Below are 22015 nucleotides of genomic sequence, written 5' to 3' on the forward strand. Positions count from 1 at the left end.
TCATGACATCAGGTTTGTTCAGCACCTTCTCCTGAAAACAGGCCTCTCTCTTCTCTGCTGAAATATTCCTGGGTGTATGCATGTGTAGCCTTGCAACGTGGATTACAGATTTAGCTCTTTCACCAAGCTCAATCTGAGCGAGGTCCACAGACGTAGAATAAACAAGTGGACCGGGCTGGACGGCCCGGGAGCCACCCAGCAGTTATGAAGACAAATATTTCCCTTCTGGATCGGCAGAACGAGGAAAGGTGTGTTTACAGAGGAGACAGAGAGGCGCTTTGTCCCCTTCCCCAACAGGTCGGCTCTCCAATCTCTCCCCGCCCGACCCGACCCCACCCCATTCCACTCTCCCTCTCCCAGTCTGTCCACCCTGAAGCTCACTGTCCGACTCCTTCAGCGCCCTGTGAGTCCTCCTCTGGTGCTCACCACAGCCTTCACACTGAAGAGATGCTATCGCTTCTCTGCTGCTCTCTCGTGCTCATCTTTGCTCAGCAGGTAAGAAGAGAAATCTTTTTCTGCTCTCATGTCACTGACAGAGTGGATCTCTGATGGGTGATACAGGGCATCACTCAGCATTCATCTTTGAAGAAAAAAGACCAGCTTAAAGACGCTTTGGTGCTCCGCATAGCATCAGAACCTGATCATCATCCAGAAAGCCATAGACATGCTAACATGTTGTTTGCATGCAGGCTGTATTCAGGGACCGGGTTCAGTCTTTCAACAGACTAAGCGGGCACAAGCCGTTTTCTAAGGTCTGTGTAGTAAAAGCTCACGGAGATCCGTTTTCACACCATCAAATGAGCTCTTTCAGTGAAGTCGGCAGACAGGCTTCAGATTTTTGGCATAGCCCTCAGTGACCTTTGGAAAATTGTCAGCAGAAGTGGAGCCCAAGCAGCAGCGGCAGCAGCAGCATGCCGGACCACAACCACGCAGCGCCGCAAATGTTGAAAAGCTGCTGAGAAGTCAGCGGTATGCTGCAGCAGTCTGTGTCGCTGCAGGTCCAAACCCTCTGAGCAGTCAGGGCGATGCTGCAGGGTGTAACCATTGGTGGAGGTACTGTACCTCAGTCAGCATGCTGTCTCTGATTTGTTTAGACCATGAGACTGACAGGAAGTGGACTATGAAGGAACAATAGCAAGGACTAGGACGACATGAGCCTCAGTTTTGCATATTCACCGTAATAATAGCAAAATATGAATGACAGACGCATAGTCCGACACCCATCTGGAACAATATCATTAAGTAAACAAGCAACAGAAGGATGGAGAACTCAGCTGCAGTGTGTTTGGTGGCTCAGACTGCAGCATCCAGCTCCGTACTTTATCCTTGACTGTTTCAGAAATGCAGTATTTTATAATATATTACAAAAAAATCTCAATACCGCTGTAAAGGGATTTGACTGTGTTGAACTTTCATCCAGATAACCAATATGGATGTATTTTCATTACTGCTGGGACTTGATTAAGATTTTAATCAAGCTAATTAGAGGGAAATGAATTAGTCTTTAGAGATATCCTCATATTTTTTAAACAAATATTTTCTTCTCAGGATAGAGCAGTAAAGTAAGGGTTTCTTTCTTCCTTACAAAGTTATCATTAAGATTTTGTTTATAAATCAGCCATTCATAATCAAAAATGATCTTTTGGGCTTAACAGCTGAATATTTAGTCACATGTTTAATTAGCTGAATCATAGCAGGAGGAACTGCTTTTAAGACTGTTGGGCTGGATTTTAGTACACTTTAGTGCATGTGCATCTTTTGACAAAATCATCATGCGATGAAAAGTTGTCATCTTGGAAATATGAGCAAGCTGTCACAAAAAAACTGTTTTCAAATGTAAAGTATTGAAATAATAATGTGAATAACATCAAATTCTGTCATTGTGTCACAACAAAACACATTTTCAACAGCCAAATATCTCCTGAAAGGACTTTGGAAAGCAAAAAATATCTACAGTGTACATTTAAAATCAATTGCTTGTTGTAGTTGTGCTGCCATTTTTGGCAGTACAGATGCCTAAACAGCAACTGGTCTGCCATTTTGGACTTCAGGTTGTGACACAGAGGCATGTTTTTCCAATTCTCTGATGTTTGCACACTTGTAACCTGGCACCGAAACCCTTATGTTCACTCTGAGTACACACTTCGTAGAGGGCGTAGTGCGAGTATTGGGGTCGGGCTGTCATCCATCGCTCAGTTTGTGGATGTTGCTTGTGCATCGGATTTACAGGCGTACCAGGAACACGCAAATGCAAAGGTTCCGACAGGAACAAAAATAAGATGAATTGCCTTCAATTTTTTTTTACCTGTTCAGATCTATGTAATTAACTAATCAAAATGAATGCATTTATGTCCCGGCCCTAATTTAAACCCTTTCTCCAGATGCTTTTGGTTTGGCAATGAGGGAACATTTTCATTGACACAGTATAGCAAAATAATAATAATAATAATATTATTATAAAATACATGTAATAATATATAATAATATATTTATTGTGTAGTAAATTTTCTTAATCTGGGACCTGAGTCCGAATTGTGTACCACAAACAAGCAAAGGTGGCATGACAATAAGAAATCCTTGAATCCTGTAGTGTACTGTATATCAAAAGACCTGGAATACATCTTCTGGGAAAAAGAATTGTTCTATCAAAGTATATAGAAAGCCAGACTTTTGAAATTTTCCTAATAAAAAAAAAACAAAACAGAAAAATTACAAGAAAATACTAAATGGATGCTTCCATGCCTGTTTTGAGTCTTTGCATGTAAGGCCTGAAAATCTCTTGGGCATGCAGCTATCTGCTGTGGAATCTTAAACCTTCAGTAGATTTACTGAACAAAAGCAAGGGATCTTCAATAAACTGTACAGAGCAATCTGCAGTTGCTCTGTCTTTGTAGTGTTACTTTCTGACTGACAGGCTGAGCATCAGGCATGCAGTAGCAGAGTTTACAGATGTACAGTGAAATGTTCTGTCCTATGATGATTTCAGATCAGAGGCTCTTAGCACGTTTAATTACACTCACTGACAAACTAGTTAAGCACCCGGACAGAATGATGGGATCAAAGCGAGGTGTGTTAAAGGTCATAAAAATGTGTTGGAAAAGATATTACAACATTAGATCAGCTCAGTAGTAGATTCAGATGCTACACTACAGTGTAGGAAACTTTCACCTAGTCAACTCCAGTATCTGAGCCACAATCTGGCTCAGATTGAGGTTAGTTTGTATTCACACCAGAAGCAAACTGCACCAGAGTTTGCTTGGAAGTGGACAGAAACCACCTCAGGTCCAGTTGTTTGGTTCACACAGGATTCACAAGTATTCACACTTGTACAAAAGATCCAAACCAAGATGTGAACACACATGTAGAGTGTACGTCTGAAGGAAGTTTTGTGTTGAAAAACTGATTCAAACCAGTTCTTAATGAATGTTTTGTCCCTCTTTACACAGCCCACCAGTGATGCTGAGAGGAACGGGCAACAGCCGGCTCCCAGAGGAGGACGGGAGCCGGCCGAAAGGCGGCAGTTCTGTCAGTGGCCTTGCAAGTGTGCTGAGAGGAAGTACTGTGCCCCGGGAGTGAGCTCTGTCCTTGACGGCTGCGGCTGCTGCAAAAGCTGTGCGCGGCAGAGAGGGGAGCACTGCAATGAGAGGGATGTGTGTGACCCACACAAGGGCATGTACTGTGACTTCTCAGCAGACAAGCCTAGATATGAGGTTGGAGTGTGTGCATGTAAGTGTCTCTCCTTTAATTTAGTCAGAGCTCTACACAGTTACATCAGAAAGATCATTCTTGATTGAATAGTGCAACGTTTGTTTTTTCCACATTCAAGGCAGCTTCAGAGCCAAAAGTATTCACTCCTCGAAGTTTTTTTTTCTTGCTGTTTGTGACAAACTTCAATGTGTTTTCTTGGGATTTTATGTCAAAGACCAACACACAGTTGTAGGAAAAGAAGAGATGTGGAAAATGCAACATTTCAGTTTAGTCCATTTTACTCCAGTGGAATCAATTGTCCCGTTTAAAAGAGGCAGCATCATGTAAGAAGCAACTTTTTTTAGCTTTACATCAGGTTATAAAGTTATTCCATCATCACAAACATACATGGAGTGTTGTCTTGATTCTTTCAGGAGAAATCCTTTAATCTCCATGGCAACCAGCTGTGCAAAACACCTGGTTGGACCTAGCGCTGCCTTCTAACGGCTCCTTCACTTCCTGAAGGCGGAGTTTCAGAAAGAGCTAAATGGTCTTAAACGGACAGAGGCCCAATTTCAAAGTGTTAAATTACAAAGTCAAATTTCTTTTAAATCATGTTTGATATATGCAAGATTTTTATAACAACTGAAGCTAGCCACTACTTCATTGTGCTATAAAAATGGCAAACATGATACTGTCCCTTTAAGTCACCTAAATGACAGAAGAACACAGCAAATCAGTCAGGAAGAACTGAAGGAGCTGCAGAGTCACAGCAAAAAAAGAAAACTCTGCTGCTAAGATAACTTTTAGTTTCACCCCAAATATGACCTTTATGAATAACTGGCAAGAAGAAAGCCATGAGAAGTCCACTTCCAGTTCTTCACAAGCAGTGAATCATTTGTGCATCACAATTCAGATGCACACCGCACTATTCCTCCACTTCACAGTTATATAACTTTGTGTTGGTCGATCCCTTAGTTGTATTTTATATATGAATGTTTCCATACACATGAACACCCCGTCTGACACAGGTTTTGTGGGAATGTCAAGATGAAAACCGTCAAGAGCGAAAAGCACAGGCGAAGCCCAAACAGAGCTGGGCCCCGGGCAGCTCAGCTGGAAACCAATGCAAAAACACGCTGGTGTGAAAAAAACCTGCGGGGATTTTTTTTAGATATATTACTCTGTGGGGAGTTTCAAAGAAGCGCTCTGCTATCTTTACATCAGACACATTCCAGAGATGTTTGTTGTTCACATGCATGTGATAAAGATCTACTGTTTAATCAGACTGTTAAACTCATCTAATCCTGCCATGTCAGTCACAGATTAATTGTTTCCATCATAAAATCAGATTGAAATCAGATTTTCGGGGGTGAAGCATAGGAGGGCTCATATTGATCATGTAAAAGCTAAAATGTCAACACCTATTGCATTATCGAATACCATAACATATTTTGTAAATAAGAAATCCCTTAAATGTTATGGTCTTCCATATATGAGTTATAGTGCGGAGATCTGGAGAAACTCGTATGAAACTAACACAGAAGAGAACTGTATGAATTAGAACTGCATCAATTATTTTTATCCAACTAATGAAATATTTCTCACACTGCATGCTGTAAAATATTACAAATTAGTCACATAACTAATTACGTGACTAATTCTTAATTAGTAACTAATTCGTAACTCACACCAGATAAGGAGAAGGATATGTGAGTAACTGAACTGTGTGGAGCGCGCTCCCTGAATCAGAGGCAATAACGACGGATGGTTGGGTGAAGGAGTGTGATATCGTGTTTCCGGATGCAGTAAAAGGCTCTTTTTCTTTTTTCAACAACACGTTGTTGATTATGTACAACGCTGATTATGTTCATTATGTACAACACTGTTGTAATCAACAGCGTTGATAATGTACATCCTATAATAAACTCCTTCCCAGGTATACAGAAAGTGAAGAAACAAACAAGAAAATACAAACTTTTTAAATAAAAAAACTAAAGGTCAGGATGAATATGAAAAACAAATGTTCTTCAGTCTGAGGGGTGCAGGTGGGAATAATTGTTGTGTCGAGTTAAAACATTTTTCACTCTTTAAAAAATATATATTTAAGCCATTTGCTAAACAAATACAATAAGGTCTGATTATGTTTACTCTCATGAGTTTGTCTGCAGACTCAGCTGGAGTTCTTTGCAGTTATGTTTTAGAAAAATATACAGGAAAGAATGTGATGATGCTTTATGCATCACAAGGTGAATGTAGAATAAGCTACACTTTTTTCAGTCTACACTTTGTGTTCTTGCCATCAATGGGAATCTAAATAGTCTTTACCTATTGTGTTTTCAGTCTTATATTTTTTCTTTTTTGACTTGTGTATGGAAAGGTTGAAAATGGCTGAAAAAAAAGAAAGAAAAGTGGCCCATACCAGCATCCGCCCTGCAGTTTTGACAAATAATGTAACAGCGTAACATAATGTGTGTTGAGGATTCTCTAAAGTTGCATTTTCTAAAACTTTAATCCCAAATGAGGATTAAATAATTTGTCAAAACAAACACTGAAATGATTGGAGACTAACTTTATATCCTGATAAGTAATGAAACTAAGTCTGGTCTTTATGTGTATGCTGGAGAACATTAAGTGTGGAAAACCTCATTCCATATTTTCAAAGGAGCGTATTTATCATGAGAAAAATGAACTGGCCCTGAGCTCAAAGGCAAACCACATGAGGAGTCCTGACGCATTTCCCCTCTCTAACAGACATGATGGCGGTTGGCTGCGACCTGAATGGGCTCCACTATGAGAACGGGGAAACCTTCCAGCCCAGCCCCCTCTATAAGTGCACATGCATCGCCGGAGCCATCGGCTGCACGCCTGCTTTCATCCAGAAGCCTGCTGGCCTGCTGGGCCCCGCGCCGCTGATGGGCAACAGACCGGCCGGCCTCCGCAACGGCCCAAACCCCGGCAAACACCAGCAGGAGACCACATACATAACAGGTGTGTGTTCAGAGTAACTGGCCTGGAACTGGCTGGAGATGATTGGAGCTTGGATTTCCAACGTTGAGGAAATGATCATAATGAGGAAGATTGATCGTTTTCTGAAGTGATGGTAATCCTGGGACTTCTATTTAATATCTACATCCTCCCACTAGTTCAGGTTACGACAACACTGCAAAAACACAAAATCCTACCCAGTTAGTCTTGTGTCTAATTGGGGCCTGCCATGCAAAGCAATGGCAGGAACCTATTACTATTGTCGGAGAGAAGCGTCTCTTTATTATTCTTTATTTTTCTTCCGTAACCGTTAATGCGGCTCATACCGCTGGGTGCACACCTACAAATGAGGTATCAAAACGTGCAGAAAATTCACGCCATTGTTGCTATTACTTTTGGTGGGATTTGGGGTTAACATGGTGACATAATTCGCAAAAAACTACGAAAAAAACCCCATTATAAGTCAATGGGAAAAATCCTGGAAATACCCTATTTTTGAGGATTTTCTGTGTCGTCACAAATTCACGTAGAAATGCCATTCAAATTTCATTTTGTAGATACGTCTGTGATCTCTTCGAAAGTGAAGACGGCTTGTCGATACCAGTTACAGTTTGTCCACAATTTGTCTCTAAGTGACCCAAAGTTTCTCCTTTTTCCTAAAATTAGAGTGAGAGCCCATCCCGGCTAGAGTGAGAAATGGAGAGATTTTTTGAGCCCAAGATAATTTTCAAATCGCCATCACGCCCACAAATATCGCACGATTAGTATCAAAATCGGTCCTGACATTGATACGCCTGTCTGCTCCGGTAAAATGTTTTCGAAATTTATCTAGACCGTACGGTTTTCTGTCACGGTGCTTCAGAGCAAAGTCATGCGACAGGATTTTCTGAGGCTCTCAGGCTCTTTCACTAACAGTTCACACCTTGGTGTGAAACTTATTTAACATAGCAACGGATCTCAAGAGGCTATTGGCTGCTGGTTTGGACTACAAATACGCATCGCTTGTAGTTCTATCTATCCTCAGTTGAAACAGATCAGGACTGAACTGGCCTTTAGAACTAATTGCTGCTATGGGCTGTATATAACTGATTTAACTCAGTAACTGTTACACATGGGATTAGTTTGGAACTTTAAAATTAAGCATATTGAAAATTTCAAAATAAAAGCCTTGAATATTTTTACATCAGGTAATTGCACTTTTTGGCTTTATGTGACTTTTTTATCCAAAGCACTGTTACACAATGGAATAGCTTGGCCCTCTGAAATGAAGCATACTGCAAATTTCAAAATAAAACCCTTGAATATTTTTAAATCAGATAATTGCTCTGTTGAGCATTATATAACTGATTTAACCCAATGACTATTACGCATGGGATTAGTTTGGCCCTTTGAAATGAAGTTTAACAAAACTTCCAAAATAAAAGCCTTGACAAAAATTTTAAATCATACTGAATGGTGCACGTCCGCCTCACTTAACGTTCTTGTGGTTCTCCGCGTGCCATTGATTACGTTGCGGCGTTCTTTAGCGTCGATGCCAATTTGTGGCGTGACGACGCCGGGCCCAAACCCCACGGGCGCGCCTTGGCAGGCCCCGGCTAAATTTCTTCCGAAATTTTGTTTTTCTAGTTTCAGGTTTATTCACCAGGCCAAAAAGGTCCCTCAGGTTTAGTCTCAGACAGGTGTTCAGCCAAGTACCCGTTGAAGTATGCGAGCGCTCCCTACCAGCACATTTCTTTGGCACCTACTCTGCATGGGAGGTTTTCCAGTTGCTCTTGCAATCTTTTAATTGTTTCTACCGCTTCAATTACAAGTGGCCTAACTCAGGTTTTTTTGTTCCACATGCAATTGACTTCTATCTCAAGATTCTAGCCTGTTATTTTCTCTGCCATTTTCTTTAAGATGTTATTGTCATCTGGGATAAACACATCAAGCAAATTACATATTTTGTTATTCTTACAGCATAAGGTCTGGCTGCTTTGTAGAGATGGCACAGGTATGATTTTTAGAGCGGGTAATGCTCCACATTACAATATAATCCTCATTGTCAACCACTTTCTCAGTCCTGTGCTCATACCACTTGTCAATTGTACTTACACCCATCCTCTGGCATAATGCCTTGTGCATGCAAATCCTAACCTTGTTGTGTCTTTCTATGTAGTATTTTAGCGCCAATAATTTGCAACCAGATACTACATAACATATTACTCCTAATAGTAATAATAATAATAATGTTAATATTATAAATACTGCATGATACACATAAAGTAATTGAAAGAAGTTGCTTTTGTTATTTTGTTTTTGTTAAATCACCAACTATATACAGTAGATACATATGATACAGTATAATAAAAAAAAATGAAAGGACTACATTAACACAGAGCAGCGTTCTTGTAGCAGGTCAGTTACCATCGCAACAGGTTTGAACACACTGGAGACGAGAGAGGGAGGAAGACAGAGACAGGAAAACAGGCCTGAACATCAAAAAGTGAACCAGAAGGGAAAATCAACATGGTCAAAGTCAAAAAGAGAAAAAGAGGATTGGGACAGCACAGGCAGTGATCTTGTTTACCACATGATATATGTGGTCGTCATAACACAAATTGTATATTGTCCTAAATGGTTTCTGTGGCGGAACTGCACTCTTTTGTTTCCATGTTCTCTTTCACATCAAGCTCAATCTATTTTATTCTCTGAAGGGCATCATGAAAGTAACATTGTTTGCAAAGGATTCTTGCTTGGACTGTGACTGCATAGCAATAACATCTAAATCATAGCTCCAGTCGTTACTATTAATATGGTTAGTGAGGTATTCCAGTTCTTTACCTTTAGCCTTTAAGGCCCCACTGCACACAGCATGTGGCAATGCTGCAATGTTTATGTTAATTATGTTACCTGAGAAATTCAGGTTCAACTCAGTTAATATAATTTGCGCCATTTGCAAATGTCATCTCAAAGTATTTAACAAAAAAAAAAATCAATTCAATCCAATCATTCTCATTTCAATTGATTTTGGTTATCAAACAATTCAGTCAATTTCAGTTAATTATTCAACTTAGTTAAAAAAATAAACTTCTATCTAAAAAAATCCGGGCAGATTGCACTGAGTCATTGACTTGAAATATTCACTCCTGGATGATAATGTACAATGGAAAATTGCTTCTGTTGTTTTTTACCTTACAGCAATCCCTCATACAAACTGAGCATGCATGTAGTGACAGTGGAGAGGAAAAACTTCCCTCTTTCAGGAAGAAACCTCCAACAGAACCTGGTTCAATTCAAAGTACGTAGCACATGCATAAAAATACAGAATCCCTGATCCAGGAATACTTTCTATGTTATTGAAAAGGAAGAAGTTAATGGCATTAGTAGCTCCTTTAGCATCTTCATTTGAAGAGAAACATTAACAGGTAAGCTCTAAGCCAGTTTTAATGGCAGTAGGATGAAAGAGAACACATAAAGTTAGTCACAACAAAAGCTCAGCTAGTGATTTTGTCTAGGAGAGAACTAGGATCAACTTCATCATCTATCAAGAGAGAATGTTAAGTTGTTGGCAGCAGTAGCTCAGCCAATGCCCAGCCTCCAGGAATGTGTCACAGCTAAACAGAATGATAAATCATGTTTGGCTTATATGAAAAGTAAAAAACAGAGTGAACAAATCACGCATGTACATGACACAGTTGGTTAAAGAGCTGCAAGTGTGATTTTGCCTACATGGATGCACACAAGCAGGCCGTCGATGATGGATGACCTCAAGTTTTGGATAAACCTTTTTGCATCGGTCTGCTTTCCTAAAACGGCAACGTTTCGTAGTCAATTTACTGAGTTTATTTATACAGAGCTGGTTTACAACAAGACATATCAAAACAAACATTTCTATTTCATATAGAAACAAATTTTTCAAATCAATCTAGCTGTAAAGACAGGTTACATACATTCCAATTCAATCCCAGTTGTATTACAATTAAGTTAGTTTGTAATGCCAGCTGGCTCAAATTTAATTGGTCAAGCAACGATTAAGTATGTCATAAGAAAAAAAAATGATGGCATCACACTGTCAATTGTACATCATTCATTCTAAGGCACGTGCAAAGTATGTAACAGGATGTATTGCAAATGAGAAATAGCCTACATATAGATTTGACGGAAGTTGATGTTTCAGAAAATTTTTAACTTCACATTTGAATCTACCTTTAATGGGGCGTCAGATAAACCAACATGAGTAAAAGATAGGAAAAAGCAGGCAGCTCTTGGCTCATATGGCTCACAAAAAACATTGTACATTAACATTATTGCTCTCTTAGTGAAGTGATGCAAATTTTATTAATTTACTTACTCATGTATTTATCTCTTTATTATGTAGAAGACAAGAAGCAGAGTCACGATAAAACTTAAAGCAACAACTGTGAAACACTATGGGAAAAAAAAACTGTCAAACAGAAGAAGTTTTTGCCTGAATAGTCTGCATCTGTGTGTTTTTTTTAGAAAACGTTTCAGCATAGGTAATACAACTTGGTATAAGTTGGTATGGGTATAGAACTTGCTGCTGGTCCTCTCTGAAGTCTCAGCCCTCTTTGTTGGCTGGGATCAGAAGCTTTTTTCTGCTGTAGCTTCCTAATTCCTCAAAAAGCATGTGGTGATACATATATATGTTTAGCCTTCTTTGATTTTTGTTTCCATTCAATTTAAATAAAATGTCTCAAGATAATTGGGGCCTGCCCATAGCAATGCATAAGGAGAGCAGTGACTGACTTGCGAAGGGACAAGGGAGCACTGGGACCACCAGGGGGCGATGAGGGAGGACTGGGAGACACGACATAAAAATGAATGACAGGAGTTTGAACCTCCCGTAGTTCTAAGAGAGCAGTTGTTTGGATCCTGGCAGAGCTTTTTACCGTGTGCGGTTCTGGTGGGTCGTCGGTTTATGAGCTTCTTTGATGTTTGCCAAACTAGTCCATAAATTTATGCAAAACTGTAAGCTTGAATACAATAACTTAAACTTACTACCTGTCTCTTGGTGTTTTATTCACACTCGGGCTCCTCAGCCTAACCTTTCTGACTGCCTATTACCATATTTGTAGTCAGGCGCCTAGCCTTAGTTAGCAATACATGTGACTTTATCCACAACAACGTAGAAGCACAATTTATGCTGTTATGGGAAGATTCTTACTTGGCCTCACTAGAAGCTCAACAATTCAGAGTTTCTGATAAATCCTTTATTGTCACTAGCTAAATATCATATTCATTGTTCCAGGTAGGGGAAGCCATGCCTTGCTGCATTTTACCATGAAGTTAAGTTTTATATCCCGACCATCAAAGACAAAAAATAGATATTAAAACAATTGAAATCTGTATTGCTTTGAATGTACAGTTAGGAACCGAAGCCCCTTAGCTTTTTCTTTTTCTTGAACATGTTTATCTGTATTTGTTTTTTCTTGAGGCAGAACAAATGTTTCTCTCTGTCGTCATACAGTGTTAATAAAGTTTTTTTTTTAAAAAACATCCTCCCTTCCCCCCCCCACACCCAACAGACTTCTTGTGGCTATGATGTCGAACTGTGATGTCACACATCCTGTTTGTGACATCACTGGTGACTGTCTTTGTATTCCCAGATTCCACAGAGAAATTCATTTGCAGTTTAAGGTTCGAACGAGAGAGAAACAATGGCGGAGAAAGATTTCATATTACGAAAATTAGAGAGTCTCCAGAAGAACCAGGTGAAGCTGAACAGGGAGAAAGAACAGCTTCAGAAAACAGAACAGCTTCTGAAGAGGAAACTGGAGAGACTGAACAGGACTGATGACCCAACAAATTGGCATGTAGAGAATAGCAAACTCATAAATTCGAATCAGTATTATAAAAAACAAATTGTTAAAATTAATTTGGAATTGGAGGAAGCGAGGAAAACAATTGAAAGAATGCAAAATGATTACTGCAACATGCAACAATTGAAATCAAAACTAGAACGGAAGCGGGCCGCGGCAAAAATTGATGCGGAAAAGTCTTTAAAAGAAAAGTCTGAAAAACTGCTGTGGCTTACTAGGGAGAACGAGGAATTGAATATGGAGATCGTGTCTTGTAAAATCAAGATGGACAGAATGAAATCCAGGGTGGAAAAAAACAAGATTGAGCCACAAATTGATCAACCCCAGGAGGAAGAAACACCAAAACCAAATATATTCCAGAGAGTTGGGCGTGTTTTTGTTGACATGTATAATTCAGGAACGCTGAGGTACTGGGTGCCACCCTGGATTTTTTAATTACTGACAAAAATTTCAGGTCACTGGAAGTAAGTATGGGGTTAGCAACAGCAGAGAGGAGAACTTGGGGGGTAGCTGGTATCAGGATGTTTGGGGATAGCGCCAGCAGAGAGGGGAGCTTGGGGGGTTGCTGGTACCAGGATGTTTGGGGATAGCGCCAACAGAGAGGGGAGCTTGGGGGGTTGCTGGTACCAGGATGTTTGGGGATAGCGCCAGCAGAGAGGGGAGCTTGGGGGGTTGCTGGTATCAGGATGTTTGGGGATAGCGCCAGCAGAGAGGGGAGCTTGGGGGGTTGCTGGTACCAGGATGTTTGGGGATAGCGCCAGCAGAGAGGGGAGCTTGGGGGGTTGCTGGTATCAGGATGTTTGGGGATAGCGCCAGCAGAGAGGGGAGCTTGGGGGGTTGCTGGTACCAGGATGTTTGGGGATAGCGCCAGCAGAGAGGGGAGCTTGGGGGGTTGCTGGTACCAGGATGTTTGGGGTTAGCGACAGCAGAGAGGGGAGCTTGGGGGGTAGCTGGTACCAGGATGTTTGGGGTTAGCGACAGCAGAGAGGGGAGCTTGGGGGGTTGCTGGTACCAGGATGTTTGGGGTTAGCGACAGCAGAGAGGGGAGCTTGGGGGGTTGCTGGTACCAGGATGTTTGGGGTTAGCGACAGCAGAGAGGGGAGCTTGGGGGGTTGCTGGTACCAGGATGTTTGGGGTTAGCGACAGCAGAGAGGGGAGCTTGGGGGGTTGCTGGTACCAGGATGTTTGGGGTTAGCGACAGCAGAGAGGGGAGCTTGGGGGGTTGCTGGTACCAGGATGTTTGGGGATGGCGACAGCAGAGAGGGGAGCTTGGGGGGTTGCTGGTACCAGGATGTTTGGGGATGGCGACAGCAGAGAGGGGAACTATCATTGCTTCCTCAAGAAATGCTTTACAAATGTCACAGTTAAGACTTTTAAGACATGCATATTAAATGTGCAGCTATTCACATGAAGTATTTAAAATAAGTTATGCTTTATGATATTTTCTTTGCAGAAAGGACAATAGAACAATAGTTAATTGAGAACTTTCTAAGCTCTTCTGGATGCAGATCAGAGCATGTTTACTTAGGGAATATTAGAGCAGTTTACCATATATTTATTTCTCTGTTTTCTTAATTAACTAAGTGGGAGGAGACATTAGAGAAGGAAAAGTGGAAAAGACAGAATTATTAAAGTAGAAGTTTAAAGCATATCGTTGTCTTTCCCATTCACCCAGATTCCTTAGATCAGGGGATCAGGGGTCACCAACCTTTTAGAGACTGGTAATCATAAAACATTTGAAAACTATAAACATTGTGTTGTAATCATATATATATATATATATATATATATATATATATATATATATATATATGATTACATGCTGCCTGATCATGTTAATGTTAGGGACTACTGACAGTAGTTATCAGTAATAATTTACCATGGCAGCTATGGTTAATTGCTATTATGTGATCAGAAGTTCTTAGTTCAGAGTTTTGAGTTTGATTCCCTTTTGGAGCTTTTCTGTGTGATTCTAAATTGCCCACAAGTGACTGAGAGTTTGGATTGTTGCAGCAGCAGCTGTACAGCTGGACGCACTGAGAGATTTTCCTTTAAATTAAAAAAAGAAAAGTTATTGTATTTCTATTATCCAACCCTGTTTACTATTAACAAAATTATGGAGAAGAAAAAGTTCTTTTGTGCCAAAACATCTTGTACACTGCTCAAGAAAATAAAGGGAACACTCAAATAACACATCTTAGATCTGAATGAAAGAAATATTCTCATTGAATACTTTGTTCTGTACAAAGTTGAATGTGCTGACAACAAAATCACACAAAAATCATCAATGGAAATCAAATTTATTAACCAATGGAGGCCTGGATTTGGAGCCACACACAAAATTAAAGTGAAATAACACTACACGCTGATCCAACTTTAATGTAATGTCCTTAAAACAAGTCAAAATGAGGCTCAGTATTGTGTGTGGCCTCCACGTGCCTGTATGACCTCCCTACAACGCCTGGGCATGCTCCTGATGAGGTGGCGGATGGTCTCCTGAGGGATCTCCTCCCAGACCTGGACTAAAGCATCCACCAACTCTTGGACAGTCTGTGGTGCAACGTGACGTTGGTGGATGGAGCGAGACATGATGTCCCAGATGTGCTCAATCGGATTCAGGTCTGGGGAACGGGCTGGCCAGTCCATAGCTTCAATGCCTTCATCTTGCAGGAACTGCTGACACACTCCAGCCACATGAGGTCTAGCATTGTCCTGCATTAGGAGGAACCCAGGGCCAACCGCACCAGCATATGGTCTCACAAGGGGTCTGAGGATCTCATCTCGGTACCTAATGGCAGTCAGGCTACCTCTGGTGAGCACATGGAGGGCTGTGCAGCCCTCCAAAGAAATGCCACCCCACACCATTACTGACCCACTGCCAAACTGGTCATGCTGAAGGATGTTGCAGGCAGTAGACCACTCTCCACGGCGTCTCCAGACTCTGTCACGTCTGTCACATGTGCACAGTGTGAACCTGCTTTCATCTGTGAAGAGCACAAGGCGCCAGTGGCGAATTTGCCAATCCTGGTGTTCTCTGGCAAATGCCAAGTGTCCTGCACGGTGTTGGGCTGTGAGCACAACCCCCATCTGTGGACGTCGGGCCCTCATACCATCCTCATGGAGTCGGTTTCTAACCGTTTGTGCAGACACATGCACATTTGTGGCCTGCTGGAGGTCATTTTGCAGGGCTCTGGCAGTGCTCCTCCTATTCCTTCTTGCACAAAGGCGGAGGTAGCGGTCCTGCTGCTGGGTTGTTGCCCTCCTACGGCCTCCTCCACGTCTCCTGGTGTACTGGCCTGTCTCCTGGTAGCGCCTCCAGCCTCTGGACACTACCTGACAGACACAGCAAACCTTCTTGCCACAGCTCGCATTGATGTGCCATCCTGGATGAGCTGCACTACCTGAGCCACTTGTGTGGGTTGTGGAGTCCGTCTCATGCTACCACGAGTGTGAAAGCACCACCAACATTCAAAACTGACCAAAACATCAGCCAGACAGCATAGGTACTGAGAAGTGGTCTGTGGTCCCAACTGCAGAACCACTCCTTTATTGAGTGTGTCTTGCTAATTGCCAATAATTTCCACCTGTTGTCTATTTCATTTGCACAACAGCAGGTGAAATTGATTGTCAATCAGTGTTGCTTCCTAAGTGGACAGTTTGATTTCACAGAAGTTTGATTTACTTGGAGTTATATTGTGTTGTTTAAGTGTTCCCTTTATTTTTTTGAGCAGTGTATGTAGCGCACATCAGTGTGAGTCTGTGGGGGTCAAATGGCACCCAAAGCCTAAATCTTATTGGTCAGTTTGCTTTTTCTGTGAGCTAAAAATGATGAGTGGAGTTTGAACCTCCCGTAGTTCTAAGATCCCGCCAATCCTCCTCTTTCCGTGGATCTCACTGCTTCGCTTCAATGTCTTTATTATTTAGCATCGTTTGTGTAAAAAACAAAAAAAAAAGGGTGCGCTGCTTTAGTGGTTTAGTTTTGTGCCGATGTTTGCGCGTTGGAGAGGTGGTTGTGCTCCTGCAGGTCAGGTGCAGTGATAGTTTTGTACCTTCCAATCTGTCAGACATTTTTTTTCGACATCTGCTTGTGTCAGCCCGCAGGTGACCCGTCAGCTGTTCAGTTCGCAAAATCACAAAAAAGCTAATAAACCGACAACCCGCCAGAACCGTGCACTGTAAAAAGCTCAAGCAGAACCTGAGGTTCAAATGATGAACCTCAGGTTCATCATTTGAAACTCCAGTCATCATTTTTAGCTCACAGAAAAAGAAAACTGACCTATAAGATTTAGGCTTCGGCGTTCCCCACCTCACCAACTTAAAACTCTGAACTAAGAACGTCTGACCACAATATAGCAATTAACCATAGCTGTCCTTACTGATAACTATTGTGCATAGTCCCTAACATTAATATGATCAGGCAGCATGTAATCATATTTACTTAAATGAATTTTTGTTGTAAAGAAAATTTATGTCTGTATCAAACAAGTAGCCCTTCGTGTTGCTCTGAACCTGTGAAGTAGCTCCCGGTCTCAATAAGGTTGGTGACCCCTGGTCTAAAAATAGCCAGACTTACCATGATTTTATGTAAAAAGAAATCAACTGTTAAGTACTATTTTTTTAAAAAATGGTTTCCACTGGTATTTTAACCATTTTCTTTCTTTCCAACAAGAATCCAAACAAGTGTTTGTAGTTGGAAGTTCTCTTTTCCATGACATCATCTTCATTCCAAATTTCTAAAATCTTCAACTTTTCAAGGTTAGAAAATTTGCATCCCTAACCTTCTTGAAAACACTGACTTGCAAAGCAAGTCAGTCACTGCCTCCATGCATTGCATGGCAGGCACCTATTGTTCCACACCCAATAGAACGTCTCTTTATTGGGGCCTAATATTTGCCTGCATTATCTTGTTATTTCAGGTTAAGGCACTGGCTTGCGCAGATAGTGCCTATCTATTAGCATTAGCCTTTAACCTAATGCTAATAGATAGGACTACAAAAACGCCATATCTCTAGTTCTAACACTCAATTAAAAGCAATTAAGAGCTGCCATTTAGAACTACTGGCTGTTTTGCCAGTAAATAACTCATTTAACCCAAACAACAATTCTATATGAAGCTTACTGAAAATTTCAAGATAAAAGCCTCAATATCCCTCTGAGGATAGTCACAGATTGACTTCCAATTTCTGAGCTCAGCGCACACCATCTTTCTCTCATCGCTGTTATTACTGTGAGTGAGGTAGAGAATATGAATCGTGGTACTATCGGAGACGACAAATAGCCCTCTCAGATGCTTCAAACGGTTTTCAAGTACGTATCACGGTTCGCGAACGGGAAGGAGTTGTTAGGACTGCTTTTTTCAGTCAAACTGGCTGACTCAAAGAAATGGAATTCTGTCAGCCCTGAGTGTCTGACAGACAAGCTTCATTACCATAGCAACAGAACAAAGAACAGGACAGGGCAGAGCAGCTGATTAGGACTACAAAAACGCATCACTGTAGTTCTAACTATGGCAGAACATACAGGGTAGAACTACAACATGGCAGAACTGTCAGTTACTACAGAGGAGGACTGAGTCTGCCTTTAGAACTACTTGTGTTTTGGGCATTTTATAGCTGATTTTACCCAACCATTGTTACACATGGGATTAGTGTGGCCATTTAAAATGAAGCTTACTAAAAAATTCAAAATAAAAGCATTGACAATTTTTACATCAGGTAATTGCTCTTTTGGGCATTATAGAAACGATTTAACCCAATCACTGTTACTCATGGGATTAGTTTGGACATTTAAAATGAAGCTTACTTAAAATTTCAAAATAAAAGCCTTAATACTTCCCTCTGGTTAGTGCACCGCCATAGGCGGTGCAATAATTTTAGCCTGTATCATCTTTTTCTCTCAGGTCAGGTCACTGTCTTGCGCAGTAGCTAATCTTAGCATTGATGCTAATTTTTACCATCCGAACACTGGGTCCAAACCGACGGGCACACTTTGGCAGGCCACGGTTAAATTTCTTCAGGAATTTTCTAGTGTATATATCTTAGTTCACTTGAAATAAGACAAAACTAACTTGCAAGTAATTTTTCAGCAAGATATAGGAATTTGTTTTCAGTCAATAATTCCTTAATATTGATCAGTTTCATTGGCAGATTATTTCACTTATAACAAGACATTTTTGCCATATTATGAGTGAAATAATCTGACAGTGGAACTAGATTTATTTTAATAAATATTCAAGAATTATTAACTTAAAACAACCTCCTACATCTTTTTGAAAAGTTTCTTCTAAGTTAGTTTTGTCTTATTTCAGGTCAACTAAGATATTTGTACTAGAAACCAAACCAAACATATTGGGGAAGATTTTGTGTTTTTGGAGTGAAGAAATAAGAGTAGTGACCATAAATACGCAGATGACACACAGTTCTACATTCTGACGTCACCAGGTGATTGAACCCGTCCAAATCAATTAGATCAAATCAATATGTGGACGAGTCATAACTTCCTCCAGCTGAAGAGAAACAAAACTGCAGTTTTTCCAGCTAGAAACTAGAAATCAGGCCCGAAATCTGGGTGATGGAGTCAGACATAATGATATTTGAGGGCTTTTGGAAACTGCTTTCAGCATCTTGTGGTCTCCTTGGAACATAATTGGGTATGTTGAAAGTTGTCCCCCATTTGTAGGTTATCTTTGTAAAATAGAATGGTTGATTTAGAATTATTTTGAGCCTATTTAAATCCCCTGTCAGACTCATGAGCAGCTAGTATCTCCTACTCAGCTCTATGGATCTCAGCAACGTATCTACTGACGAGAAGTCTGAGCTTTAAATAGACAAGAGTCCATCAAAATGCTAAGTAATAATCCTCTAACCACGTAGACATGGTGGTGCCATAGCTTGCGATTATTTTAGTAATCAATTATTATATCAATTATTCTGATGATTAGAGTCGTGGCAAAAAAAAACCCACATTCTGCAAACTTTTCATTTAGCCACTAAGGCTTATTTTGTACAATATTAGAAATACATACAAAAATGCAAATAAACATTTCAAAAATAATAATAAGCATTGTCTTGCCTAAAATGTAACAGCATTTGTTTAGTGAACACTTGAACATTTGGAGCTAAAAAGAAAATACTTCTAACATCAACATGTGAAAAGATCAGCCGTTTCTGCTTGACTTAACATCAACGCAGTGTAGAGCTGGTGACTTTTAAAAAAAGATTCAGAATTGGATAGCAGCTTAAATGCAAAATATATATTTTTGTACAGTTTGATGTAATTACTGCTCTGAGTGAGCCATTCTTTCAGCAGAGGGCCTTTTTTGAACCTGTATACTCCAGTTAACTATTCAATTACTAAATTAGTTGACAATTATTTCAATAATAGATTAATCACAGTTAATATTATTAATTTTCCAGCCCTAAAACTGATTAGTCTTCTCACTATTTTCAACTGGTCGAAGTTAAGAAAAAATGCCTACATGTCCAAATAGTCTACAAAAATAAAAATGGCCGTCTTGCAATGTTCTAATTTTCTCACCTGACTGCATTACACAATGAAACATTCCCAAGCCTAAGTTGTCATCTCTGTTGTAATTAGGATCAGACCAGCGCCCCCTACAGGGTGCTGGTGACACAGCACCCTTTAACTATAACACTGAAGGCTTACAGGGATCCTCCTTTAGCTTGGAAGAAGAGCTGTCTGGTCCAGACGACCCCCTGGAGCCCCTGCTCCAACACCTGCGGACTGGGCATCTCCGTCCGCGTCAACAACGACAACGCAAAATGTGAGATGAGGAAAGATCGGCGCCTGTGTCTGCTGCGGCCTTGTGAAAAAAATCTGCTGAAGAGCATCAAGGTGACGACTTCGTCTCAGTTAACGTGTGTTTTCATTATGACGATGTTGGGGTGCACTGATAAGAACATTTGGCTAATATTGCTGTCCCATATTAATATTGCTGTCATGGTCAACAATCAATATTATATACGTTTCATTCCTACTTCCACGGCCACACCACTGACTTCACACTGCTTCAGTTAGACTCCCCACAATCCTTTGCTGCATTACTGTCACATGACCAAACAAATACCACACCACCGACCTCCTTCTCTCCCCCTCCAGTAAAAAAAACAAAAACAAGATGGAGATAAATATTGGCTTTATGTATTGGACTGATCTCGATATGTTAGAAAATGACTGATATCGGTAGATACCGATGTTGGTGCCGATACATCCTAAATTCCAACACCGGTGCATCTCAGCATCATATGATATTACAGCATCATTGAAAAGTGTGGGTGTTTCAGCAATTCAACTTAAAAGGTGAAATTCATGACATATTTAGAGAAGAATTAATCAAATGTTTATATTGATTAATGTATGTTGATTATGGCTAAAAGGTTATGAAAACCTGAAACTGATCTTCTCAGGAAACTTAAATATCCACTCTGACTAATAAATCATTCTCTGATAAAAATGTGGGTTATCAGAAACTCAAGTTAACTTATTAGCAGAACTCCAGTGAAAAATCACTAAATATTACCAAACTTCTTTGTCAATTTTCTTGCGCAAACGTTACAGTATACTTTACATAAACTGAACTAACTTACAAATAACTTTTCGGCAACATATAAGAGCTTGTCTTATGTCAAGGAATCTTAACACAAGACAACTGGAGTCAGCAGTTTTCACCATTAATGTGTCAACAAAATATGTCTGCAATAAAAACCAGTTTCACTTTTAATATTGAATTACTGAAAGTAGCTTATGAAGAATATTGCTCCTGTAATACTCATAAAGACACCAACTAGAGTTTTTCATCCAGGTGCCAAAGGGGAAGACGTGCAGACCAAAGTTCCAGGCGAAGAAGGCAGAGAAACTGCGCCTGTCGGGCTGCACCAGCACCAAGAAGTTCAGACCCACGTACTGTGGTGTTTGCAAGGATAAACGCTGCTGCGTCCCCAACAAGTCCCACATGATCAAAGTGAACTTCACCTGCAAAACGGGCTCCAGCGTTCAGTGGAAGATGCAATGGATCTCGTCCTGCGTGTGCCAGAAGAAGTGCACGGATCCAGGAGACATGTTTTCTGACCTGCAGTTACTTTAAAAAGCGCCAGACACGATCAGCCCGAAGAAATTCTACAAGAACGAAAACAAAAGAAATGAAAAATGTTTGAAATCAGTCATCAAACGAGGGAAAAAATGTTATGTTGAAAGATTTTATGAGCTCTGTCTTTAAGACAGGTGTGTGCAATAGGAGGGAGAGGCAGATGTAAAGCTGGAACTCCAGCAGGAGATGAATAAAACTCTGTGGCTTCATGACTGAACCCAACTGCTCATTGACCTGATTTTCAGCTTCCCAGTTTCAACTTCTGAACTTCCTTTACTCTCAATTTTACTTTCTATTTAATGTAATATGCATCTAAATTTCAGACAGAATTTAGTGAATTTAGTAACAAAATTTCCTTTTGGGATAAAAAAAAAAGTTCTGATTCTGATTCCTCAAACCCAGGAAGAGGTTT

General features: G+C 40.5%; 1 protein-coding gene across 1 annotated transcript; it reads left to right on the forward strand.

Moving 5' to 3' along the window:
- Positions 1-364: 364 nt before the first annotated feature.
- Positions 365-21825, forward strand: ccn6 (cellular communication network factor 6). The gene is made up of 5 exons (XM_032584537.1): positions 365-495; positions 3447-3726; positions 6442-6678; positions 20179-20351; positions 21319-21825. Exons 1-5 carry the CDS (start codon positions 448-450, stop codon positions 21598-21600), a joined length of 1020 nt encoding a protein of 339 aa, XP_032440428.1. The 5' UTR covers positions 365-447; the 3' UTR covers positions 21601-21825.
- The last annotated feature ends 190 nt before the right edge of the window (positions 21826-22015 follow it).

The sequence above is a fragment of the Xiphophorus hellerii genome, chromosome 15 (genome assembly GCF_003331165.1).
Source record: "Xiphophorus hellerii strain 12219 chromosome 15, Xiphophorus_hellerii-4.1, whole genome shotgun sequence".
NCBI lineage: Eukaryota > Metazoa > Chordata > Actinopteri > Cyprinodontiformes > Poeciliidae > Xiphophorus > Xiphophorus hellerii.

Coding starts and splice junctions, on each gene's coding strand:
- ccn6 (XM_032584537.1), top strand. CDS start 448: ATGCTATCGCTTCTCTGCTGCTCTCTCGTGCTCATCTTTGCTCAGCAG. Junction 3,727..6,441: donor TGAGGTTGGAGTGTGTGCAT/GTAAGTGTCTCT, acceptor CCTCTCTAACAG/ACATGATGGCGGTTGGCTGC. Junction 6,679..20,178: donor GGAGACCACATACATAACAG/GTGTGTGTTCAG, acceptor ATCCTCCTTTAG/CTTGGAAGAAGAGCTGTCTG.